This window comes from Pseudonaja textilis, chromosome 1, assembly GCF_049901715.1.
Source record: "Pseudonaja textilis isolate UNSWEBS1 chromosome 1, rPseTex1.2, whole genome shotgun sequence".
In the NCBI taxonomy this organism is placed as follows: Eukaryota; Metazoa; Chordata; class Lepidosauria; order Squamata; family Elapidae; genus Pseudonaja; species Pseudonaja textilis.
In genome coordinates, this window is record NC_141990.1 from 31,785,211 (window position 1) to 31,810,600 (window position 25,390).

The 25,390-nt window shown below is 38.1% G+C and overlaps 2 protein-coding genes across 5 annotated transcripts in view; one reads left to right on the forward strand and one right to left on the reverse strand.

Annotated features, from left to right (window-relative positions):
* FANCL (FA complementation group L) overlaps window positions 1-5,628 on the forward strand; it is a 43,579-nt gene extending 37,951 nt beyond the window's left edge. For both annotated transcript variants that reach the window (XM_026696058.2, XM_087930420.1), the window contains 4 exons: window positions 22-103; window positions 4,210-4,326; window positions 4,807-4,878; window positions 5,128-5,628. In XM_026696058.2, the coding sequence (XP_026551843.1) occupies window positions 22-103; window positions 4,210-4,326; window positions 4,807-4,878; window positions 5,128-5,163 (307 nt within the window). In that variant the 3' untranslated portion in view covers window positions 5,164-5,628. The remainder of the gene's footprint in view (window positions 1-21; window positions 104-4,209; window positions 4,327-4,806; window positions 4,879-5,127) is intronic.
* The window catches only part of VRK2 (VRK serine/threonine kinase 2), a 56,447-nt gene continuing 36,137 nt past the window's right edge, over window positions 5,081-25,390 (reverse strand). For 2 of the 3 annotated variants that reach the window (XM_026696057.2, XM_087930403.1), the window contains exons 10-13: window positions 21,731-21,789; window positions 12,301-12,482; window positions 6,380-6,544; window positions 5,081-5,449 (exon numbers count right to left, since the gene is read on the reverse strand). In XM_026696057.2, the coding sequence (XP_026551842.1) occupies window positions 5,210-5,449; window positions 6,380-6,544; window positions 12,301-12,482; window positions 21,731-21,789 (646 nt within the window). In that variant the 3' untranslated portion in view covers window positions 5,081-5,209. The remainder of the gene's footprint in view (window positions 5,450-6,379; window positions 6,545-12,300; window positions 12,483-21,730; window positions 21,790-25,390) is intronic. The other variant, XM_087930407.1, reaches the window with a different exon arrangement.

The window sequence follows — 25,390 nt, forward strand, 5'->3', positions numbered from 1 at the left end:
TCGTATTTCTTCCTTTTTTAGGAACCCGGAAAATAGTTTATTAAAAAATTTAAAAGAGATTTTAGAAGTTGATTTCCCATCTCGAGAAGCTCTAGAAAAATCTGTAAGTTATCTTATACTTTCTATGCTCACCATGTTTGAATACTATATAGTTGGAAATGAAACTAAAAAAAATAAAAAATAGTTGGAAACTATTTTTCAAAGAGATGATTCAAAAATTTTCTACTTGTACATGAGTACTATTCTCCATGTATTCCTTCAAGGAGATTTTGAATGATGTGTGTATGTGTGTGTTTTTTTGTATTAATTGATACCAAATAATACATATAGTGTTTTGTATTTAATTTTAAATGTAATACATTTAATACAAAAATATAAACAAAATCTGTTTCAGGTACAGTAAGTACACTAAGATCAGAGAAAGAAGTTCCCATTCTTCCATTCATCTACCTGCCCATTCTTTCCTATTTTGGAAAATTCTGAGAATAGGCTAAATAAAAATATGATCTATTTATGTTAGGCAGCTGTGTAGGAAGGCCTGTGGACGCTAAAAATCCATAAACTTCTAACGGTAAAGTGGATCTTAATTATTGGAGTTGGCCTCCTATTCAGATTTATTCTTTGTATTTTCTCACAGTGAATGACAATAATAATAAAACCAGGAAAGATATGTTTTCTTCCTTGCCCGTAGAATGTCGGGTTTGTAAATGCTCTGACTAGATACAATTTTGGAATATCTCAGTATCATTTTTTGATATTGTTTATTCATGAAGAATTTGTAATATCTTGCACATATTATATGTGACACTCTGCAATAACACATTGGTAGGTCACTGTAATTTGAGAGCTTTCATATCACCTAATGCCCTTTCCTATAAAAAGATGTATACATCAAGATCAGTTGAGAAAGGAATTGCTTGAGATTAATCAAAGCTTCATTTGAATCTTTATAGGCTATGATTTCCTATCTTCAGTCTACTAATAGAAAATCTGTAGAAGAATATCATAAAGGCAATATTTGTCCATATATCCTGCCTTGGGTCTTATTGTTTTTATCATCCTGTGAGTGATAAAACGTAAAGCTATAAGCTGATTGAAAGATCTTAGTTAATTAAAGAAGAATACAAAAAGTTAAATTTGCATGCAAATAAAACACTGGATGGGGAAAAAGAATACTTATTTCTAGATGGCCTCTGGTGATGCATATATATCTACTATCTTAGGGAAAACACTGTCTCATCTAAAATGGTGGCTACCATAGACAGGTTTTATAAATACTGATTAAAACATTTAAACTTGCTTTAAAAGACACAATTAATTAGAAACAGTAATGTGTATTTTACCCAATTAAGTTTAAGGCTAGTTCTTCATTGTAGCTCTGTGATTATCTCAGATGGGATACGACAAGAGCCCATTCAGAACAATCTAGAACTTAATAGGATTTCCTGGTAGGAGCTCGGTCCCATGTGAGGCATGCACAATAAGGCATGCTTCCTTTAATCCCTTTAGTTTTATTTTCCACCAACATTTTGGAAATTTTTCTTTTCTTTCACTTTGTTCTATGTCAAAACAATTATATATCTTTATTTCATGTGCAAGAGATTGTGGGGGTGTACGTTATTGACTCCAATCACATTATGGCCTTGAAGGTTCCATTCTATAGCAAACGTTCTCCCAATGGATACAATCTAGATTCTTGCAAGCATGCCAGGTATTTACAAAACAGAACTCTGCGGTGGTTCAGATCAGATTAAAAAGTTGATTTGGAGTACATGTAGAAAAAAATATTATACTAGGCTGCAGCTCCTTAAAGGATCCGTGTTTGTAGGATTGTTTGGTCACTATGGCAGGCCACTTCTTTGATTCTGGGAAAAGGTGTAACTGCTTTAAAAGATTGCAGGCATCTCTTTCATTCACACCCCTCAACTCTGAAGCATCCTTTCGGAATCAGATAAGATACAGCACAAAATGGGCCTGGCACAATAGTTTCTCTCATCTAAAATCCATTTTTGGGAACAAATTCCTCACCATGGTTCAGAAATTTCTCTTGAGTATTTGCCTTCAATCTTTGTCAACTCTTAATGACCTTATGATTTTCTCCGTAACAGTTTGTCTCCAACCCAGTTATTCAGATCGTCCAATGGTGCATTCATTGCTTCTGTAATGATCTGCCTTCCTGCTGGTCATCCTTTGGTGGTGGTGGTGTTGTCTTCGTTGTCTTCTACCTTTCCCAGCTTTAGAGCCTTTCCCAGAAAGGTCCCCTAAAGCTTAATCGCAGTCAAGTTTAAGGTCCCTTCTTTTGCTGGTATCCCCAATACACTACTATATTGGAGTTGCCAATAATAAGCATTAGGAAAATTGCTCAACAAGTTACCCAAACTGCATAAAAATACCCTCCCCTGTGGGCTTCCAAACATAATAAAAAGTATCTTAATTAACTCACGACAGCCCTCTATTCTTACAGACCCCTCATTCCTGGATTTACCAATTATCAATTTCTCTTGGATTGTCTCAGATTCAAGACTTGGCAGAAAAATCATTTCTGCCAAGATCTTATTCTCCACACTTTGCCCAGATAGTTCTTTTCTCCTAAAGTCCATTTTAATATTCCAAAGCAAGATAACTACAATTTTCTTCCAGTTTCTCAGTACCAATTGAGGTATCATTTAATTCCCTCTGGAGAAAAACACATAATTTCTACCTGGATTTTTTTTCAATATTTTATTCTTGTTTGATTTTTTATTCATATATTTTATTTACTCTTTTTACAGTTTATAGTAAGTTTATTTATAGTTGTGTACTGAGCTTTAGGAGTTGGGCAGATCTATAGATTTGAACTAATCAAACAATATCCAGTGACTGTTTTTGGCTTTTTTCATTTTTGGTCTTTTTCTCTTAGCATTTCCTAAGTAAATAGTTCCAATCATCAAACTTCGATACAAGTTAAGTAAGGCATAGTGTCCTCATAATTTCTGAACATATTCTGGGGCCTTCAGCTACACATGTGATCATTAGAATTGCCTTTTAAGAATTTTCCAGGGCAACTATCTACCTTGCTTTAGCCGCTTTTTTTTTAGAGCTGAGCTTTTTTTTCAGCTCAAGACAAACAACTTGCAGAAAGGTTTTCTTTGCTTGTTTGCTTCCTTTCCTCTGTTTTTCAGTCTAGCAATGAATCAACAAGGTAAATAACTTTTTTTCACCCTCTTTCCAGGCAAGCACTAAATTTAGCAAACTAAGTGGTTATATGGGATGAGATTGGAGAGCAGACCTGGAGATTTAAGTTAATTGTGGGGAGGGGAGCTCAACAATTCTGCTCCTCCTTCTTTTTATTGAAGAAATATGGGTTTCTGGGAGAGGAAGGAGAATAAATAGTGGAAAGGTTTGGGGAACTTTGTCCTAAAGCTGCCATCTTTGCACGCAGGCAGATGGCTTTCCCAAGGACATTAACAATCTCTTGATGACCATCTGGTTGGGGCAAAGACCCAGTCCATAAATGTGGCTTCATTGGCCAAGCACGGAGGTTTGTTTGGAAGCCTCTCTGGCATTGGGATGCAGTACTAAGCCCTAATATGGCTGGGATCGTTTCCCCTATGTGGGCTGCTTTTGGCTTTGCAAAGCTTTTTCCTGCTTGTTTGCCTCTTTTATGGACACAGCTAGATGGGGAGTCTCCCAAGGCTTTCCCTGTTCAGGAAGAAACCCATTTGCACATAACATTTTTAATGGTGGGGATAACTGATTATCCTTCCCCATTTGATACTGGAAGATTTCGGTGTCCCTTTCATATTTGAATATTAGTTTTAGACAGGAAGAGATTCAGCAGAGGCATGATTAGTTATGAATGCTATGCCAAGAGGTAGGACTCCTAGCAAAACATTCCATAAGCCATAGATGATGTAAACAGGTTGCGTGCATATGTGTAATTCATGTATATAAATTCATAGACAGCTACAGTGCGATATAAAATTGATAAAATTAATGTCAAAGTGCCTGATTTTTTTTTACAAAAAAGTTAACATGTATTACAACTTGACATAATTGATGAACTTTACAAATGCTGTTGAGCCATCATGTAATTTGGTTTGTTTTAGTGTGCTGTATAACTTCTGCTATTTGTGTTATTCATAAATCCTGGATGAACTTTGATTTGTGTGCAGTGCATGTACTAAACACAACCACCTCATCAGTATAGTTATATTTTATATTTTTAAGGATTTCTCTATGGATTGTGGTATTTGCTATGCTTATCGTCTGGATGGGGTTATTCCAGACCAGGTTTGTGATGACTCTCATTGTGGCCAATCTTTTCATCAAGTTTGTTTATATGAGGTATGATTATCATAAGCATTCAATATTTCTTTGTTCTAGGCATTTAACTCCATGCAGTAGCTGTATGAATTTAAAACTAAGGGGAATCTAATTGCTTGGTAGAGAACAAGTAGATTTTTACAATAATGATATATACTGATGTAGAATATTATTGCTCAGTTATGCATCACTTGCTATTTTATTTCTCAGTGTTTTAAGTAACTAATAATTACTGCAAATTCTACTTTTAGATGAGTCTTAGCATTGTTTTTAAAACAAATGTAACCCTAAGTATAACCAAACTATCAGAATTGGTTCTCTTAAGAAGTCAACTTCACTCTTAGGGAAGATTGTGTGTGTTTGAGAGAGAGATTATCTTTGATCAGAATGTACTCTTGATTTAAAGCCTTGAATAGGAGAGATGCTTACTCTGTTTGCAACATTTTCATAGCCATCATCTATCTTCAAATGCAGCAAATAACACCTTGTTTTAATCTCCAGTGGTTACGTGGGCTTCCTTCAAGTCGACAAAGTTTTAATGTCATATTTGGTGAATGCCCGTATTGTAGTAAGGTAAGCAAAGATGAATAAAAATGGTTCCAAATAAATTTGAAAATAATACGATTGTAATTCATGGGGAACTTCATTGTAGGCTTGTAGTGCATCCCAGTGTACAAAGCATTAAACTTGGGAGTTTGGGGAATGGTGTATATTTCAAATGTTTAAAATCTGATAGTTTTTGTAGCATACTGGAAAATATAGGCAACTTTATATATTAATCTGTACATAAGATAATTTTATTTGGAAACAAATTTATTCTAGCAAATCACACTGAAAATATCTACCAAGAAAATCTGAATACAAATGGATAACTGCATTTCCTGAGCACTTACTGGAGAAGGTATCAAAGGAAATAGAGAGAGAGCATTATTAAGAAGACAAGGACAACAATGGCCACAATATACTGAAACAGTTTTCCATTCAGTCCAATCTGAGAGGGGCAGCATGTGGAAGTACTAGTCAGACTTTGAACACATTCTGGCTGATGGACTACTGAATATGTGACTCCATTTTCTCTACAATTTTCTTCAAAATTCTGGAAAGAACTGCAGGAATCAGTGCAGGGCAGTGGTTTTACATTGTCCTGTAAAACAAGGCAAAATGTTACTAGTAGCAATTCGTCTGAGACCAAATATTCAGTACTTTGTTGCTAGAGAGGTCTAAGTATTTTTCCCTTTGTTCTTTACTTATATTACCAAAGCTTAACTAAAAATAGTTACTACATTGATTTTTTTTAAAAAAAACCCAATAAAGTGGAATGATTAAAAAGATGTATCTGAAGAGTCTTTTGTTAATGTTTTGCTGCAAACTGTGCCTGGGGGGGGTACAGATATTTCACTTGGAAAAGACTGAAATTTGTTTCAAACAAGTAATAATCATATACTAGAAAACTAACATGTCAACTTTTATAAAGTGTGGAGAACGTACAAGTCTAAGGACCGTTCCCATTCCCAAACATGCAAATCAAACATTTCTATTATTTCTTGCAGATAATTTTTAATTTATATAATCACAGAAAATTACAATTTTCCAAATGTGTGGTGTCTGAAGCACTGCATAAATACCCATTGTATTTAAATATCTTTTAAATACCTTAGGTACCCACTAGTGTGCAGCGTATGAGTCACAACAGTGAAATATTAAATATTTACATTTGTAGAGACTACTATGTGAGCAATATGAATTGAGGGTCAGTTATCTTAATCTTGCATTGAGTAATATAATGAAGTTTTTAAATTTTTGAAGATTTGAGTAAAAATTTAGAAGCCTTTAAATTTAGAAAATACCATACTAATTATAATAATGGAACAGAATATTTGTTCTTAATGGTTTGTTAGCCCTGGTAATCTCTGTCTGGGACATTAGGCATATTATTTGATAGTAATTTCTAGCAACATTTTCATATTCATGGAATGTATTTCAAGACAAATATACTTTATTTCCATTTATCATCTGTACTTCATGTTCTAGAAAAAAGGTAAAATGATTTTTTTTTAATGCAACATAAACTTACCATTGAAGTTCCAGTAAACTTATACAATCTAACCAGTACTGGCTTATCTTGTATTTGGCTACTTTTCATTTGTGCAGTAGCTTTTCTAAGATTAAAAAACTCTTTGTTCTCTAGTTGGCTTTCTTGTCCTTTTACTTGCTTCAGTGTCGGCATCAGCAAATGAGCCTATTAAATATACAAATTAAGCCATCCCGAGTGCAATCCATGAAATGACATAGTACTGCTGCAGCCTTCATCCACTGAATTAGTTTTATGTTAAAAGAACTTGAATGAGTCCTAACATAAAATAGATCGTGTACAATACTAGAAAAAAGCATTGCTTTTTAATGCAGCCATGCAAGGAATAGACAAATTTTATGAAATTTGAAGCTATTTAAGATTATTACAATTTGATTTTCTAAGGCAGCATTACTTTAAAAAAATGTTTCAGTATATTTTTTAGAGAAATTAAGATGACTTAGTAACCTTTAGTAGAGGTTAAACAGTTTGTCAATATCATGCTGTATTTTAATGTCAGTGTCACAAATGAAAAAATAGTAACTAAAATATTTTTCTAAGCTTTTAAATGTAATCTATAACATGTTGATAGGCAATATCTCTTCATTTTTTTATGCCTCTTCCTTAAAAATTCCCTATTACTTTAAAGCTGTTGGTTTACATGTATCAGGAGGCTGTTTAAATTGAAATCTGAACAGCTGCAAAATGTGTTTGTGCTATGAAACCTAGAAAAGAGCAGTAACAGTAAAAGGAATTGGAAAGATTAGTAATTATACCAATGTTTAAATGGAGTAAGAGTTATGAAGTAGGATGCATTGGCAATGCACTAAGACCATCAAATAAAATGCACTGGACAAAGCACAAACTTGAATGGGTATCTCCAATTCCAGTATTCCACTCAAGAGGCAAGAGTTATGAATTATTTACAAAGAATGGGCAAAGATTTATCATGTCCAATTCTTTAAACCATTTTTTTACAAAATAGATTTAAAATTTAGTTCCAAATAGCAGGGAAAGGGGAATGTTTTAATTAGGCAATGAGTATGTGTTCTTTTTTATGCCCTTTTTTAACAAAAAGATACTCCAAGCCAGAGATCTTAAAATTATCTAAGCTGGTATCAATCCCCATATTCGTCAGCACACTGTTACAAGCCTAATTTTAATGTAACTGTTTGGTGGATATCCAGAATCTGAGTTTTGCCAAAATTGAACGACTTAAGGCAATAATTCACTGCTATCGGTAAAGATGCTTTTCTTTCATATGTTTCTAGGTGAGAAAAATCCCATTCATCACGTAGCAAACATTCAGCTTTGAAGCAATCCTTGTCTTTATTTGTTTAATCAAGGATTTACTGTATTATGACAAACACCAGACACATATAACAACTAAAGGAGTAATTACTTTTTTATAAACTCTTGCCAGTATTATCTCTGTTTCTGCTAGCTCCATATTTGGAATATGAAGGATCTCTTCCATCTTTTTTTTATGTTATGGACAGGAAAAAATGGATTATATTGTATTTTCTATCATGTCATATCAAGCTACAAATTTTAAAGTATTAAAATAAAGTAAAATATATCCTGGTACAAAATTATTGTCATTATATAAATTAATCAATTCTACAATACTTTAATATGGAAGATTATTTGTCCTACTTCAATCTCAAATCTGAACTGCAGGTCTTTTTTTCTCTATTTAAACAGCTCTGAAGCAATTGCATTGGTAAAAACTAAGAATAGACCCCAAATATCAAATTTGGAATTAGTGGAAGTTCCCTTCCCTTCATCACTACAATCTTGCATGGGAAAATCACAACTGAAACAAAATACAGCTTTAAAAGCAAGTGTATTGTGACATACAAGCAGCTCAAAGAAAAAAAAAATCCTCAGGTATGCCGAAGATGTCTGCAGACCACAATCTCTGGCTAGAATTCCAGTCCTTGTTCCCAGCCAAATCCATCACAAATTTATTTTTATTATTCATCAAACAAGTTTATACAATGCCAATTTCACTATCTAAGTGACTCATAGTAACTGATAGTTTTCTATCAATTTCTCATATGTAGGTATATGCATACTTTTGTATTTATTTTGTCATGTTTAGGTATATTAGAGGTGGAGACCCTTTGAGAGAGTATGCAGTATTTTATTTTAATACAAGCCGATTAGTGTACATTCAAAGTGACAAAAGTTATTCTAACTCTGTGTGTGTGTGTGTGTGTGTGTGTGTGTGCCCAACCAACTGCAACCTATATCACAAGACATCATTTATGCAGGCTGTGTCCTGTTATTGTAAAACTGTATGATCACTGATTGGTGTTAAACTATTTTCTGATATTTAAAATAAGTACTCCCCATTGTAAGCAAATTGGTCTAAATTTACTTCCAAGTCCTAGAATGAGAAAACTCATAAGACTTGTGAATCTTTAGGTGTGCTGTTCTGGTATTTTATAAGTTTTAGATTTCCCAACTTGAAAACCTTGGAGAAGAATGAGGAGGGAGGAGGCTGAATCTGAGAATGGAAGTCTGCTTCATTTTATGAGGAGCTCCTATAAATCCTTGGATGTTTCAGAGGATTACGGTCCAAGAGGATCTTTTAAAGTAGAATTATTAAGAATATTAAGGATATTGCTATAGCTTTAATAGAATCCGTGACTATAACTTAGATCTGTGTTTACAGATGAAAGAAGTAAACTTTGTCAAAAAGCAAGATTTCTTAATTAAAATGCATATTTCAATTAACTTTAGAAAAGTGTACCAATCACAGATACAAAAAGAAGCTGCTCCAATTAATTTAGATTAAATGGCAACCACAGCAGCAAGGAAATGGCTTTTTGCTTTGTGGAAGAAGTGATGAAAAAAATACCAAAGTCTATAAAACTCTGGGGGGAAAAAGTATTGGCAATTACCAAGATCAAAATCCAGTGGCTTTTTATTAAACATGAACTTTTGTTCTGCTTTTCTGCACAACGTAAATAGTGTTGACAATTGGGTTTCCAAAGGCACTTGCTACAATAAAATGTAATTGTACCATGAGAGAAAGGTGACAATCGGGAGATCATGAAAAAATTACATATTCTCAGTGGTAGTTAATTAGCCATGCAAAAGCCCCTCAAACAGAGATTCTCTTCTATTAGGAATGATTACTATGCAGACCTACCAATGTCAATACCAGAGTCATTCAAATACTTCTTTTGCTACTAATTGAAGGTTGTAAAGCTTTGGTGCCAAGGTTTGGTTTCCAAAGAGCTAATTTATGACTAGGTGCTATTTTATGTCTTCAGTTGCAACAGCTACAAAACTCAGCAAATCAAAACCATCTGTGCACTAAGATTTGGATCACCATTTATCTTACAGCCGATCAGTCACTTTAGTTTGCATCCCACATTTTTTTACTAACATTATTGTGACAGTCCAAAGTTCACTAGGGATATTAAAACTGAATGACATCTTGACCTTGCCTTAATGAATACTCATCAACAAAGACTTCAGACTTATCCATATGGTAAGAGACAGCCATCTCATGTTTTTAATTGGACTTGGAAAATGATATTAATCCAAGATTAATAATAAAGATTTGTTACTACTACTACTCTTAGTGTAAATTTCCAATAACAAAAATAAGGAGCACTATGGTACCACGGTTAATTTATATTGAGACACTCATAATCCAAGTACAGAGTTTTGGGAGGCAAGAATGAAAATATGGCCAAAAATTAAAATCTTGAGGTTGGTGCTAGTGATAGAGAAAATGAAATAGCTGGAGCAATAAAAAGCAACTGCTTTAAATATGGTCTGGAATGTTGCTGGCATTCATGATGATTCACAAATACGACTAACAAAAACTATATTATGCAGAAAATATAAAATTTATCTGCTCCAAGTAAGACAATATCCCCCAACTTGAGTGTAAAATTCTTTTTGGAACCTATCCAAGAAAATGTCAAAGTTTGATATACTAGATCAGGGGTGTCATGGCAGCATCACATGACATGTTGGGACTTTTTTCTACTTCGCTAAACCAGGTGTGAGTGTGATCAACATGTGATGCATCTGGCTTGTGGGCTGGGAGCTTGACGGCCCTGTACTAGATTATCTAATCTGAAGATTTAGCACTTTAACACTGAGCAGTGGTTGTTCCATACCTTAAATCAGAAACAAATGTTTAAAAATGTAGCATAATCTACTTTACAGTTTACTTAGATGCCACAGTCCTTTTTTACTCCCAAGTGACTGGATTGACAAATGCTCACCATCTTAATCTGTCTCTAGCAATAATCCGAAGCTCTTCCAAGTTGAAATTCCTGTAAAGCAAGCTTAGTACTGAATGGCTTCGTGGAAATATTGATGCAGTTCCTCTGAAACCATGATTAGTTACTGCCGCCTCCTGGAATATTTTTTTTATTTTCCACTCTAGTCTATTTTGATATTTTATGGATATAAAATATCAAAATAGTACTAACCTGGTCCAACTCTATGTTGTGATTAGCTGGCAGCAGGTGCAGATAGAGGAGGAGAGCGAGGACTCGGAGGGGGGGCGGGACCATCAGGGAGTGGACTGCTCCCTTCAGGGATGGTGGGTGCTGGCAGCAGTGATGAAGTTTCAGAAGAGCCTGTGCTAAGTGCATGTGAGCGCAGGATGATTTTGTAGGAGGGAACAGCTGAAGCTGCACAGATGACTCGGGAGTAAGGAGGCAACGTAATGGCCCTTCCCTCTAGGGAATATAAGCCTGGTTGCAAATGGTTTTTGCTTTTGCAGAAGGCAAAAAATGTTCGAAGGATTAAGTGTGATAACTGATTTATTTGAAGGTTTTTCTAATTGGACTACTTGGCTGCAAGCCATCTGTTAACTACAAAGAGGTATTTGTAGAACAAAACCGTGAACGGTTCAGTTTTTGAGTTTATCTTTGTTTGCTTTCGGGGAATTCAGCTGGGTCAGAAAAATTTAGCTTTTGAGCCAGGTTCTGTTAGCTGCTAAGAATATACCAGGGATCTCTTTGATCCTCACATCTATTGTTTTTTTCTTCCATTTCCCTCAAAAGTTACCACATTTTCAATTCAACAATTAAAAGGAATAATTTGAAAAAGACATCTTATATACTCCTACAAGTTTAATTTCCCGAAATATCAAATTTGATTTAAAGTTAACTACCATCTTTCCCATAAAATAAGGCCAGGTCTTTTTTTTTTTTTTTTTTGAGCCCTGAAAATACGGCTAGGCCGTCTTTTCGGTGGTGACTTAATTCCCCTCCTTGCATCCTTACCTAGAGTGCCCCGTGAGCAGCCATGCCTCGCCACCAGCTGTTCCTAATGGGCAATCATGGCAGAGCATGGAGAGTTCCCTACTCCCGCCAAGCACCTTTGCTGCAGACCTGAGACCTTTGGCACCCGCTGCTACTGCTTCCTCCACTGCCATTGCTTTCCCTTCTACCCTTGTCGCTGTGGTGCTCCAAACACGGCAGCAGCTCGAAACTCGGAAGCAGAAGCTCCAAACGCGGTGGTGGTGTTCCAAACGCAGCGGCAGCTCCAAACAGGGCGGAGGCACGGGTAGAAAGGAAGCAACAGAGGCGGAGGAAGCAGCATCGGTGGGTGCCGAAGGTCTTGAGTCTGCAGCAAAGGTGCTTGGAGGCAGTAGGGAGCTCTCTGTGCTCTGCCATGATTGCCCGTTAGGAGCGGCTGGTGGCGAGGCATGGCTGCCCACGGGGCGCTCTTAATGGCAAGTCCCCCCCGCCCTTCCCCCAATTTTGCATGTTTTAAAATAGGCCTAAATTTGGGGGGGAGGGGCTTAATTTCATTTTATGCCTAGAAAACATGCTGGGTCTTCCTATTGGGGGGGCATATTGTTGGAGAAACATGGTAATACTTACAAGGTGTATTATTACCTTTATTTATTTAGACCTGACCTTTATTGTTTCATTACTTACTTTCCTGTGGTGAATTGTGCATTCATTTAGAGTGCTTTGAACAGAAGTTAAATCCAGTGTCTCCTTGTAACAAATTCCTTTTTGTTCCAGGCCATTGAAAAAGATTTTCCTCAATATTTCATATTGGGGTTTTTCATCATATGTTAAATTAGAGACATTTTTTAAAAATCTGGCTATTTCATCTGGAAAAAACATAACAGACCAGTTAACGCACACCAATAATATAATTTTAATCATATAAGTATTTACTTAAGTTATGTATTTCTCTAGTTCCTCATTCTACTTTCAACATTGGCTAATCAAATGCCTTTATGACAAATATAGATTTTTCCATTGTATCAAATACACATTTTATCAGGCTTTTTCAGAGAATTTGAAGAAAGTTTATATTGCTTTTCATGTCACTATAACCACTGGTTACATCATGGCCCACTTAAGTTTATTCTACTGACCAATTAAACATGTGCATTAACTTAATGTAGTTACTTGACAGTTTGGAATGAATAGCTGAAAAAGTTGTTGTTTCTACAAGCCTACAAATAAATACAAACACACCAGTTTATTTCATGCCATGTAACAGGAACATATTTAAATATGGATGAAGTACAAATAACTCAGAGCTTAGAGCTATTAATACTGAACTCCAGATTTTATTCTAGAAGGATACACCTGAAAAGGAAAAAAAGATGGGGGGTAGGGATAGAAAACTCAAATGTATACCTTTAAAGTAAAGGTGAGTACATAACCCTTTACTTAGTACTCAACCTAGTTGTGAAGAATTGGAGACAAGCACATAGTGATTCATCAATGTAAAGAAAATAAACACTCACAATTTGCACTGAAGACTATTTGATCCATGGTACGGTTCATGCTATTTCTGTGGTCTTATAACTTGCCTTATGATCTCTTGACTTCCCTGCATTTTTGTAATGTTCAAAAATGCAATTGATATGGCTGCTACTATTACACCTGTAGAATTGTTTGATTTTTCAGCTTAAGAACAAGTTCCAAAAGTGGATTATACATAAAGTATTTCTTGTGAGCCACTTGGTTATACTGCAAGTCTTTTCAAACAAACAAACCCACCAAAAATGTTAAGTTTATTTGAATGTTACATTAAAAAATGAAATATTTCATATAAAATGGAAACAGCAATCTTCATAGAAAATGTCAAAATGTTCATTCCACATATAATAAAGGTGATATCCAGAACAATTGTCTTCGTACAGTTATTCATTGAACAAAGGGGAGCTAGATATAAGGCCTAATGGCAGCACCCGACCAATCTTCTTGAGTTAAAAAGGTTATCTAAACTCAGCCCTGCTTAGTGCTGCAAAAGAAGACTACCGGAGAATTTCAGGCTTATTGGAAATTTTTTAAAAATCCTAAAAGAAGGCAATGAGAAATTACATCAACGTTATTGTAAAAAAAACCTGCTTAGTCATCAAAAATGAGATCAACCTCCTCCTCAGAGGACATCTTAATCCTTTTATTATATAAATTGTGTTAGTAAATCAAAGGAAACCAGAGGTTTGTTAGCAAAAGTAACTTAAAATGAAATGAAAATAGGGAAGTCCAGTGTAAGAAACTTGTCAAAATAATAATAATAATAAAAGGCTACCATCTCTCCAGAATGCTTGCAGTTATTCAAATTCATAACCAGAAACCCTGCTAGAATGTGTACCACAACTTAGACAATATTATCAAGCCCCCCAAAATTACCAAAGCGGTTTCTGTGAAGCATCGAACAAGCTAAAAAAATCCTTTATAAAAAACAAGAAGAGAATGGAGTATAAATTCAGAAGGCATGCCAGGATATAATATGGGTTTCTGTGATGACCCAGAGTATATCAGAAATATAACAAAACCCAAAATGTAACTAAAAGTCCTTTAATGCCTTCAACTTGGCTTCACTGTTTTGTTTGTTTTGGCTTCACAGTGGAGGAGTAAACTATTTTCAAAATAACATTTCAAGGGAAAGAAACACAGTTCAAATTCAAAGAGCCGATAAGGAAGCAAAAACCAAAAACAAACCGCATTCAATAAAGTTCCACGACAGACCAGGATAGATAACTCCCAACTTCAGGAACAGGGACAGTCCGTTGGAAGAACGCCAACCAAGATAAACCTTTATGAATAAAACACTAATTTGTCTCCAGCGTCTGTTAGCACGCAGGTCCAACTTTTATGCAGATCTCACACCTGCAACCCATGAAGAGGATCATGGCCCTCTCCTCCCAAGTAGACCACATTTTACCCTGATCCTCTCCTCCCTGCATGCCCTAGGATAGATAGGGGGTAGGCCTGGGTCCTCTGACTGCTCAGCCAGCCTCTGCCCTTCCCCAGCCTCCTCCACCACCTCTGAAGCCACACTTCCACACCCCGTTGGCTGTTCCTCCTCTTCCTCAGAGTCAGTCTCCTCCAGGGGCATGACACTATCCCCTTCCTCCACAGGGCCCCCTCCCCCAGGACTAGGCAGATGAGGACATTGAGGAAACGAAGCGTGGAAGTCATGGACCAAACGAGAAGCATGAACATCAGTGGCATTGACCCAGGTGAAGTCCTCTGGTCCATAACCTTTCCATGCAACCAAATACTGAAATTGGCCCTGCATATGGTATGAATCTCGGATGCTATCCACTTCATACTCTGCCTCTCCGAGGGGCTACCGAGCCCAGCAGTGGTGGAGCTGATCTATGCAGGCTGTTACCCGACACAGGGAGTAACAGGGAGCGATGAAAAACAGGATGGATACCAGTGGTGGTATTCAGCTGGTTTGCAACAGATCGGGTGAACCGGTAGCAAGAATTTGACATGGGTCGCCAAACTGGTAGTCAGTTCTGGCTGGCCACGCCCCCCACCTGGTCGCCCTCCTGCCCAAAGCTCGCTCAGCCCACCCACCTGCCTGACAATCGCCTTAGGTATTTCTTTTTTTCCCCTCCCAATAATCAGCTGTAGATAAGATCAGCTATGCCGGGATTCCCTTGCTAAGGCCCAGGAAGGCAAAAAATGGAGGGAGGAGGTCAGCCCCTCCCATGCTCTGTTCCTTTTCTTCCAGAGCCCCAGAGGAGCCTTAGGGGAGCAAAAACGCCCCCCAGAGGCTCCTCTGTGGCTAAGAAGCTCACAAAAATGGGTGGGGGCTGCAAAAAAAAAGCTATGCCCATCCAGTCACATGGCCACACCCACCAAGCCACGCCCACAGAACCGGTAGTAAATTTTTTTGAATACCACCACTGATGGATACACATGGTCTGTGGCAGGGAAAGATGAAAAGCCACAGGATTGATCAATGCCTCGATCGGAAAAGGTCCCAGTGATCAAGCTTTTTCAATGGCCACATTGTCGGTAAGTATTGAGTAGAAAGCCACACCTGATCGCCTACTGCTAAAGGCAGGATATCACGATGATGTCAGTCTGCAAAGTGTTTGTAGTCCTCCTTGTCTCTCTCTAGTTGGTCTTGGACCATGTGGTGCATGGCTTTTAACTCTTGCAAGAATGTATCCACTGCCGGAACTGGGGAGTCAGACTGAGCTAAAGGAAAAAGTTGTGGATGAAAACCATAGTTGGCAAAGAACAGGGACACACAGGTGGATGCATGTTGAGCATCGTTGTAAGCAAATTCTGCCACCGGCAGCACTTCCACCCAATTGTCTTGTTGAGTATTGCTGAAACAGCGGAGGTACTGCTCCAAAATAGCATTCACTCTCTCTGTCCCCCCATCAGTTTTGGGGTGATGGGTGGACGACAGATATGCCTGAACCTGCAGTTTCACAAGTAGGGTCTGTCAGAAGCATGCTGTAAATTTTACCCCCCCGATCTGATACTATTCAGTCTGGTAACCCATGCAACTGGAATATGGGAGATAAACAACTGGGCCGTTATCCTGGCCGTACGAAGGCCCACACATGGAATAAAGTGAACCATTTTAGTCAACATATCCACCACCACCAAAATGGTTGTAGCACCCTTCGATGGTGGCAATTCAGTGATGAAGTCAAATGAAACTGTCCCCCAAGGTCTTTATGGCGTTGGTAATGGCTGCAAGAGACCAGGGGGCACACCAGGAGCATACTTGGCTTGTCAACAGATCCCACAGGACGCCACATATCCTGACACATCATATTTAACTCTCAGCCACCAAAATGTCCTGGAGATGAGGTGCAGTGTTTTGAACACCCCAAAGTGTCCTGCTGCTGGACTATCATGACATAGACGTAAGGTAAGACCATGAAGAGGACCTCCAGGGACGTAAATGCGATCACGGAACCGCAACAGATCCCCAATATATGCCTAAGGAGTCTCTTGTCTCCCATTCTCATCCAATTCATGACGCCGAGCTGCTACAAATGGATCCTGTCGCTGCGCCTCCTGAATCCTCATTCAAAGGTCCAAAGTTCCTCTGTGGCCGCAAACCGCTCCAAAGGAATCACTGTCCGGAGCAAGATTTTGTCCTCCCTTCGGGTATACTCAGGCTTCCAGGACAATGCGTCAGCGCATTGATTCCCCCCACTTGGAACATAGATCACTAATTCTGCAGGTAGATCCAAGTCCTTGGGCGTAATCACACCCCCTACATAGGAACACAAGCAATGTTTGGCACACTTCCTATTAAGAAATTGCGCAGTTCCAGACGACCAGACAATCTGTGGATCATGGGCCTGTAACCACTCCAAACCCAGCACCACCTGAAAATGAGGTACTGCGGCAACGTAGAACATGGCTTCCTCCATGTGCTGCCCAATACACATGCAAAGGGGTTTGGTTGCAGCAACCACAGGTCCCATACGAAGGCACCAACCATCAATCATCTCCACCATTACTGGCGGGGACACCTGTTGCTGGGAATGAACCACTGCTCAACAAAATGAGCATCCATGAAATTGGCCACGGCCCCTGAGTCGACCAAAGCTTGGATCTCCACTGCTCCATGACCAGGCACAAACATACTTGCTGTCAGCACAAGATGCTTCACCAATGACGACTGGGGCGAAGATGTTGAAGATGTCAAAGATGGTGAGGATGGCAAGGATGGTGAAGATGGCGGGCCTAGGGACTTTGAAACTTGACCTACAGACCCCTGTAGGCTGGGCAATACTCATTTCCCACCACTATTGACGTCGCTGCTGTGGATGTCTTAACAGGACACTTGGCTGCAAAATGGCCTCGATTGCCACAATAGAGGCATAACCCATCACGACGACGCTTATCCTTTTCTACTGGGGTCAGGCAAGGGCAAGCAGCCTCCAACTGCATGGGTTCTTCCAAAGGCACTTCCACCAGAGGCACCGTCTTGCTGGGAACAGATGCAGTCTCTGTCCATCATTGCACCTGTAGCTCCTGAAGCCTAGCATTAATACGAAGACACAGAGGCATGAGCTCCTGAAGGGTGCAAGGGCATTCAGTGTGCGTCAACTCCTCCAGCACCTCCGCTGACAAACCCTCCTGGAACTGGTCTAACAGTGCTGCCTCATTCTATTGTACATCCTGGGCGACCACCCCAAAGCTAGCAATATAATACATGAGCGAGCCACGCCCCTGCTTCAACTCTCTCAAATGTCTGTTTGCTGTTTGGCTCCAAACAGGGTCCTCAAACATGGCCTGAAACTGACGGCAAAGCTCGGCATAATTGTCCAACCCATGGTTGGGCTGGGTCAACAGAGGCGTCGCCCAACATGCTGCAGAGCCTGACAACAAACTAATAAAAAACGACACCTTATACCGGTCAGTGGAGAAGTCCTCTGGCCGAAAGCTCATATAAAGTTGGCACTGCCCAAAAAATTCTGGAAATTGGGCCAGTGATCCATCAAATTTATCTGGCACCACTCCTGGGCATTTACGGTGTGGCCGGACAGCTTGCATCTGTGCAACCTGTGCAGTCAAAAGAGCCACTTGCTGGCTAAACTGGGCGTTCTCTGCTCTGAGCTGATCCATGATTACCCCACGAAAAGCAGAAACAAGTTGAAGGGGTGGCTGGAGACAAAATGTGATGATCCAGAGTATACCAGAAATATAACAAAACCCAAAATGTAACTAAAAGTCCTTTAATGCCTTCAACTTGGTTTCGCTGTTTAATTGTTCACAGTGGTGGAGTAAACTATTTTCAAAATAACATTTCAAAGGAAAGAAACACAGTTCAAATTCAAAGAGCCAATAACAAACCAAAAACTAAAAACAAACCGCATTGAATAAAGTTCCACGACAGACCAGGATAGATAATTCCCAACTTCAGGAAGATAACCAGGGACAGTCCATTGGAAGAACACCAACCAAGATAAACCTTCTTTATGAATAAAACACTAATTTGTCTTCAGCGTCTGTTAGCACGCAGGTCCAACTTTTATGCAGATCTCACACCTGCAACCCATGAAGAGGATCATGGCCCTCTCCTCCCAAGTAGACCACATTTTACCCTGATCCTCTCCTCCCTGCATGCCCTAGGATGGATAGGGGGTGGGCCTGGGTCCTCCTCTGACTGCTCAGCCGGCCTCTACCCTTCCCCAGCCTCCTCCACAACATCTGGAACCACACTTCCACTCCCTGTTGGCTGTTCCTCCTCTTCCTCAGAGTCAGGCTCCTCCGGGGGCATGACAGGTTACAACAAACAACATAATAATTGTAGGCCTATTTGGGCTTAAAGCATTAATGATTAAAATTATAGAAATACCTTCTAATGAAGTTATAAAAGGCTGGGTAGTAAAGGAGACAGGGGCATGAAAAAATTGTCAAGACGCTGCAGAGAAACTAAATGAATTGTCCTGGAAATGTATAACAATATTCATACATGAATTAATACACATAGAAACTCTGAGGCACTGATACACCCCAATGCACTAAAAATTGGAAAAATGACCGAATATTATGATGTTTTAGAGCCCCAAGGAATACTAAAAACAAATCAAGAGTTCAGGGAGCAAGGGCTGAATACAGATTGGTGGCCATACCTCCAGCTCAAAACAAGGTATAAAAAAGATGTGGAAATACAGAATAGAAGTAAAACCAACCCAATTAGATAAACTTTTAGAGGGTACAGACGAAAAAGTAATCTCAAATATGTATAGTTATCAGAGTTTGAAATGGCAGAGGAATTAGTTAAGGACCCAATGATAGCATGGGTAAGGAATGTAGGGCACAACATTCAATTGGAAGACTGGGAAAGAATTTGGAAAAAAAATTACAAAATAACAAAATCAACGGTATATAAAGAGAACCAATACAAAATGTGTTATCAGTGGTATCTGGCCTCTTTGAGATTAGCTAATATGTATCCAAATTTAAGCCCACTTTGTTGAAAATGCAAACAAACAAGGGTACCTTCTTTTATGCTTGGTGGCTTTGCCCGAAGAATAAAAAATATTGGACAAAAATACGGACATGGATAAAAGAAATTACAAACATTCAATTAGAATTTAAGGCAGAATTTTTTTTAATCAGGAATAATAAAAGGTGAATATGGAAAAGAAATAAGATATTTAATTTTACATATAATTACAGCAGCGAGGATAGCCCTTGCACAATGTTGGGAAGGTGATCGGATGCCAATAGAAAACTTAATAATCCAAAAAGTCTACAATTGCACTGAAATGGACAAACTTACCCTAAGATTAAAAGAAAAGGAAGACTCAAAATATTATTCAGTCTGGGAAAACTGGTATAATTGGATAAATAATAGAAACCAGAGAGTAAATAGATAAGGAGGGAGTAGGAGTACTGCCCAGATATATGAAATAAGTATTAGAATATTGTTTGAAAGAAAGCACTGTCTTAACTAATTTGTAATGTATACATTTTTGTTTTTGTTTCATTTTTAATTAAATGCTTTGTATTTTGTGTTTTGTATTCTTTTTAACGTTTAACTTTAAAACTTTAAAAAAGAAAAAAGAAACTCGGAAATAGTGACATAAATAGTTCCTTGAAATTCAGTTGGCAGGACCAGATGGTATTCAGCCACAGACAAGTCAAAATGTATAAATGCTGATCTCTTAACAGTATTATATGTCCTTAAATCCACCTCTCTATTAGAATAAGTACTAGAGGAAAATTCATCTTTAATCTGGGGAAAGTATCATAGTTAATGGTTTTAGGGAGTAATGTAAGAAGTGATAGGCTACTTAGTTTAATATTTGTTTCAAGTGAACTATTAGAAACATTAGCAAACTTTTCAAGCCAATAGGACACATCTTGTTGAAGAATAATTTGTTTTTATAGAAACAATCCCACTAGGTTCCAGTTCTTCTAAAAGTGTCAACAAGTCTTTTGTAAAGGAGATTGCAATGGACATTGTTTATTTGAATTACCAATACCAATGTCACTGTTGTTCATAATCCGGAGGTGGCTAATTTTGCTGATAACACCAAATAACTCAAGTCACTTAAAACAGATCACTCAAGAGTTTCTAGCAAGGGGAATTGGCATTAACATAGCATATGTAGTCATAGTGATTTATTCAACATTTTAAAATTGCATTAATAAAGTTTTCCTAACAAATAACTTTAAGGAAGTAGCTATATCTTGGTAAATGCTATTCATTATAGAATTATGAGGACCAAAAGGAAAAAGGAAAAACCACCCATTATCACATGCAGGTTGTTCATCTCCTATGAAGAAAGGCAAATTTCATATTGACAATCATGAGGAAATATAAAAGTGCTCTTAAATAACATACATATTTTGCAGCAACAAACACTTTGCAGAATAATTCTTTCCAAGTAAGCTTTAAATATCTTCAACAAAATAATTTAGGTTTTGCCAAACTTAACAGTGTGCTGGTATATACTATATAATTACAGCATTTTAACTTCTTGTGTGAACATTTTGTCTCAGAATCGTAGAGCAAGTTAAATTGAACAAACAGAAGCAAGATACCAACCTAGCAGCAACACTTTTTTAACAAAACAAAAATAAATATGGTATTCAGTATCCACTTTTTCTAACTTTCTTTCAAAACTATCATTAGCTACCTATTGTGGGATTTTGGTATTTTACAAAAAAATAACATTAGCCACCTATTCCTTTATCGCTCACTGAATGAAGCATCTCTATGGCATGTCAATAAAGCACACATCACTCTTTTCTTTTAGAAAAACACCAAATCAACTTGACTTGAGGTGGCCAAATATCAAGGATAGTTCATTTTTATGGAAGGTGTAAGACACTCTTCATTCAAGGTCGCTCTAAAAGGCATCACAGTATGCTGTGCCAGCTGAAGGCAGAAGCAGGAAAGAGAAAAATATTTTGACCAGGTCCATAGTTCGATAAGCTTGGAGGAAACAGAAGGATATCCTTTTCTCTACCACTGTGAAGGTGCACCTTTCAGCTTTTTCAAGCCAAGTTTGAAATAGAAATATTGGCCATTTGGAATCATAAACTAGGCAATTTGAGTGGCCATCCTCAAGTGACATATATAATAATGCTCACATGTGTTTACACTTACCACAGTTTTCTCCTGCAGAAGCCCACCTTGTTACTGAATCAGGCAGTTCATCAAGAAGCCTAGAACCAAAAGAATGAGCCACTTGTGAGATTGGGGGCAGAATAGTAACCCTCCCTTTGGTAGCTAACGAATTCTTTTCTCTTTGGGAACCAAGAATAGTTAGCAAATCTCCATCTCTTTTATATTAACTCTTTATAGACAGATATTAGACTACACAGAATTATGGCCAAGAAAATAAATTCACAAGAACTCCTGCCAAACCTTTTGTAATATAGTATAGATTAATAGCCACATTTTAAAGAGTTCACCTGAATCCTCCTTGTTGCTCACAAATAGAATTTATACATTGATGGTATTTGATAAATTTGCTATTCTTATTTATGTTTATTCAGTTTAGTGAGGCTTATTCCCAAGTAAATATACGGAATACTAATCTAATGTAATTCCAAAATTGCACCAAATCAAGAGTTTCTTGCTTAATAAATTTCTAGGTTAAATTGTACATTCTTTTCTATAGTACAAAATGCTATAGCAAAGATTATGCCTACCTACAATGCGCTTCTTCTACCTTTCAAATTATCTCTACAAGATAAGGACTGAAAACCTTGGGAGTTGTGCTTATCACAGCCTTCAAATCTTCTCTTAAAAATCCTTTTAACAGAGGAAAAATTAAAATATTTTAAAAGAGAGAGAGAGAGGCCAAAAATGGACCTCGAAGGTCCCAATATTTTAACTTATTTTTACTAGGAAGTTTCCAGTGGCTTTCACCTCCTATCCTGACTCCATTAGCAGAAGCTGGCCTGAAGTCAACATATATGTCAATTGCTTGCTTATACAGGCTTAATCCACCCCAGCGTCCACATCTTTCTATGCTAAAACAAGTGCATGTGCGCGTGCACGCACGCGCGCACACACACACACTCTCCCATACACAAATTCAGTAGCCCAGAATAAACACATAATAGTCTTTACTACTGGATTGTACTGTACTGATCCCTGGTCTAGATCACTGTCAGTTCCATTATGCCCCAAAGGAAAGAATTCAAAGGAAAGAATGCATGGTAGAGGGTGCCCAGTTTGAGCACATCAAGCAAAAGAGAGACCACCTTGGAGTCAGCTTGAATCTAACTTGATCTTGTGCTCAGTCAGATTCATTTTCTGTCTTTCACCACCAGCATTATAGGCATTTCTTCAGATGTTTTGTTTTCCACAGCCCTTCAGAAAACCCAGACAGAGAGGGTGTCAAGGTAATGATGATTTCAAAGCTAACCAGCTGTTATAATACTGTAATGTAATGATGCAATGGTAGTCTTGAGTCAGCAGGGTTATTTCACAGTTTCAGTCATAAATTGACTTCCATGGACCTTACTTCATACTTAAGTAGTCAGTAGAGTGGTGTGCATAAGTGTACTAATGTGCCTATTGTCCCTGTCATTGTATTTTTATTCTCTTCTTCGTTTTTTTTTTTATAAATTCCAATAAATAAATAAATACACCACTTTAAGAGGCTATAATATAAGAGAGGCCCTGTTGTGGTGTGTCTCTCTGTGTGTGCTTCCGTGCTGTAATTTGCTGATGGCTGTTTGTTCAAGGCCTGTCTCAAAGTACTTGTATGTATATCTGTTTTTGTATGGATAAAACTTATATGTACTATATGTACACTATGTATAAATTACAAACCTCTCTGTAAACTGTATTTGGGTTTTCTCACTTAGTCACATTGTGCGCACTTTGACAGAGGGGCTGCTTGTGGCCAATTATATCAAGCATATATATTGTCATTTTTTGCCAGTAATTAATGAGGCACATAGCAGAATGGTCTGCAAGATCCTGAAAAATCTTCAAGGGCCTGCTGGAAATTACTCAAATCCATACTCATCCCAAGTAGGCTATCTAAATTTGGCCTAAATACAATAATCTTAACTGTATTAAGAGTTATCTAAGCACAGGAAAGGGCTGACAGAGTTGCTCTTCACATTTAGATCACTATCCATCTGCTCCAAGATGAAAATGAGATCTAAACTGCCTTACCTAGCCCATGAACTCACCATACATCCCATGAATTCACAAATGTTACTCAAACCAGTCCGAAGACCATGAAACTGAAGACATAGCACAACTTAGCATTAGCCCAAGATTTTATGGATTAGTTCATCGGTCATGTGTTTGGATAAAGGTGTTTGCACAGCATGCTACCTTCTCCACCCCATCGCTCACAAGCATATCATTCAAACAGGGCTATCAAATAGTGTTTAAAACCATGGGGGAAAAATTAGAGATAAAGCTTTTGTTACATGTTAATTAAAAAATGTTGCAGAATGTTTTCTAGATCAAGGGTCCCCAACCTCCAGGCTGCGGATGTGGCCTATTTGCAACTGGGCCGCAGGCATGGCAGGCCAGTACACAAACACAGCTCGACTCGCACAAGTGGTGGGCCGATGCACACATGCATGCGAGTCAACTAGTTGAACTGCATGTGCATGTGCCTGCACGCTGGCTGGCCGCTTAGATGAATTGAACTGCACGTGCATATGCACCAGCCCATGTGGCCCGTTTCTCCTCTCCCCTCCCCCCGCCGGCTGGGCTGCCAAGTCACAAGGTTGGGGCACTGCTGCTCTAGGTACAGAACAAATGAAACAGTACAACTAGTCCACAACTTACAACAGTTCATTTAGTGACCTTTCAAAGCTATAACAGCACTGAAAAGACTGACTTATGAGCATTGCAGCATCCCCAAGGTCATGTGATCAAAATTCAGATGCTTGGCAACTGACACATATTTATGACGTCTGCAGTGTTCCAAGGTCATGTGATCATTTTTCTGACAAACAAAGTCAATGGGGAAGCCAGATTCATTTAACATCCAGGTTATTAGCTTAACAACTGCAGTGATTCACTTAACAACTGTGGCAAGAGAGACTGTAAAATGGGTCAAAATTCACTTAACCAATGTCTTACCTAGCAACAGAAATGCTGGCCTCATTTGTGATCTAAGTCGAGAACCACCTGTACAGACATTCATCTGTCCTTGTTTAATTGTTTTAAAAATCTACATACCAGATTATGCTTAGGCCCCATTGTGTGATCTATACTGTGTTTAACCACCACTTGTGGAATTTGTGACAGTGCTAAACAAGCGATACTTATGCTTGATCCTCAGACCTCACACCATCCCTGAGGTCATGTGACAGTGATCTGGACACTCAGCAGTCAGTGGGAAGCCAGCAGGAAGTGGTATATGAGGTCCTCACTTAACAACTTGCATAGTGTTTGCTTAGCAACAGGAACTGGAACTGCTGTTGCTAAATGGTATGGTCACATGGCATCACAATATATGATTATGTTGCTTAGTGCAATTCCAGTTCAAATCCAATTCTCATTGTTAACAGAGAACTATATGTAATACTAATACTTTAAGTGAAATAGACCAGTTTGTCTGTACCAAATCTGGAGTCCTCCTGTTGTTTAAGCTAATAATTCCTTTCATTCTAGAAAGACTAATGCATGCTAGAATCCAAAGCCATCTTTGGCAAAAAGCTGTCTTAACACCAGACAACTTTAGCTTCACAAATTCTCCAGCAGATGCTTTCTTCATTCTTTTTGCCCAAAATCCAACTGAGTTGTCAAATATGCAATGTAGTCATTTGGCTGAATACTGCA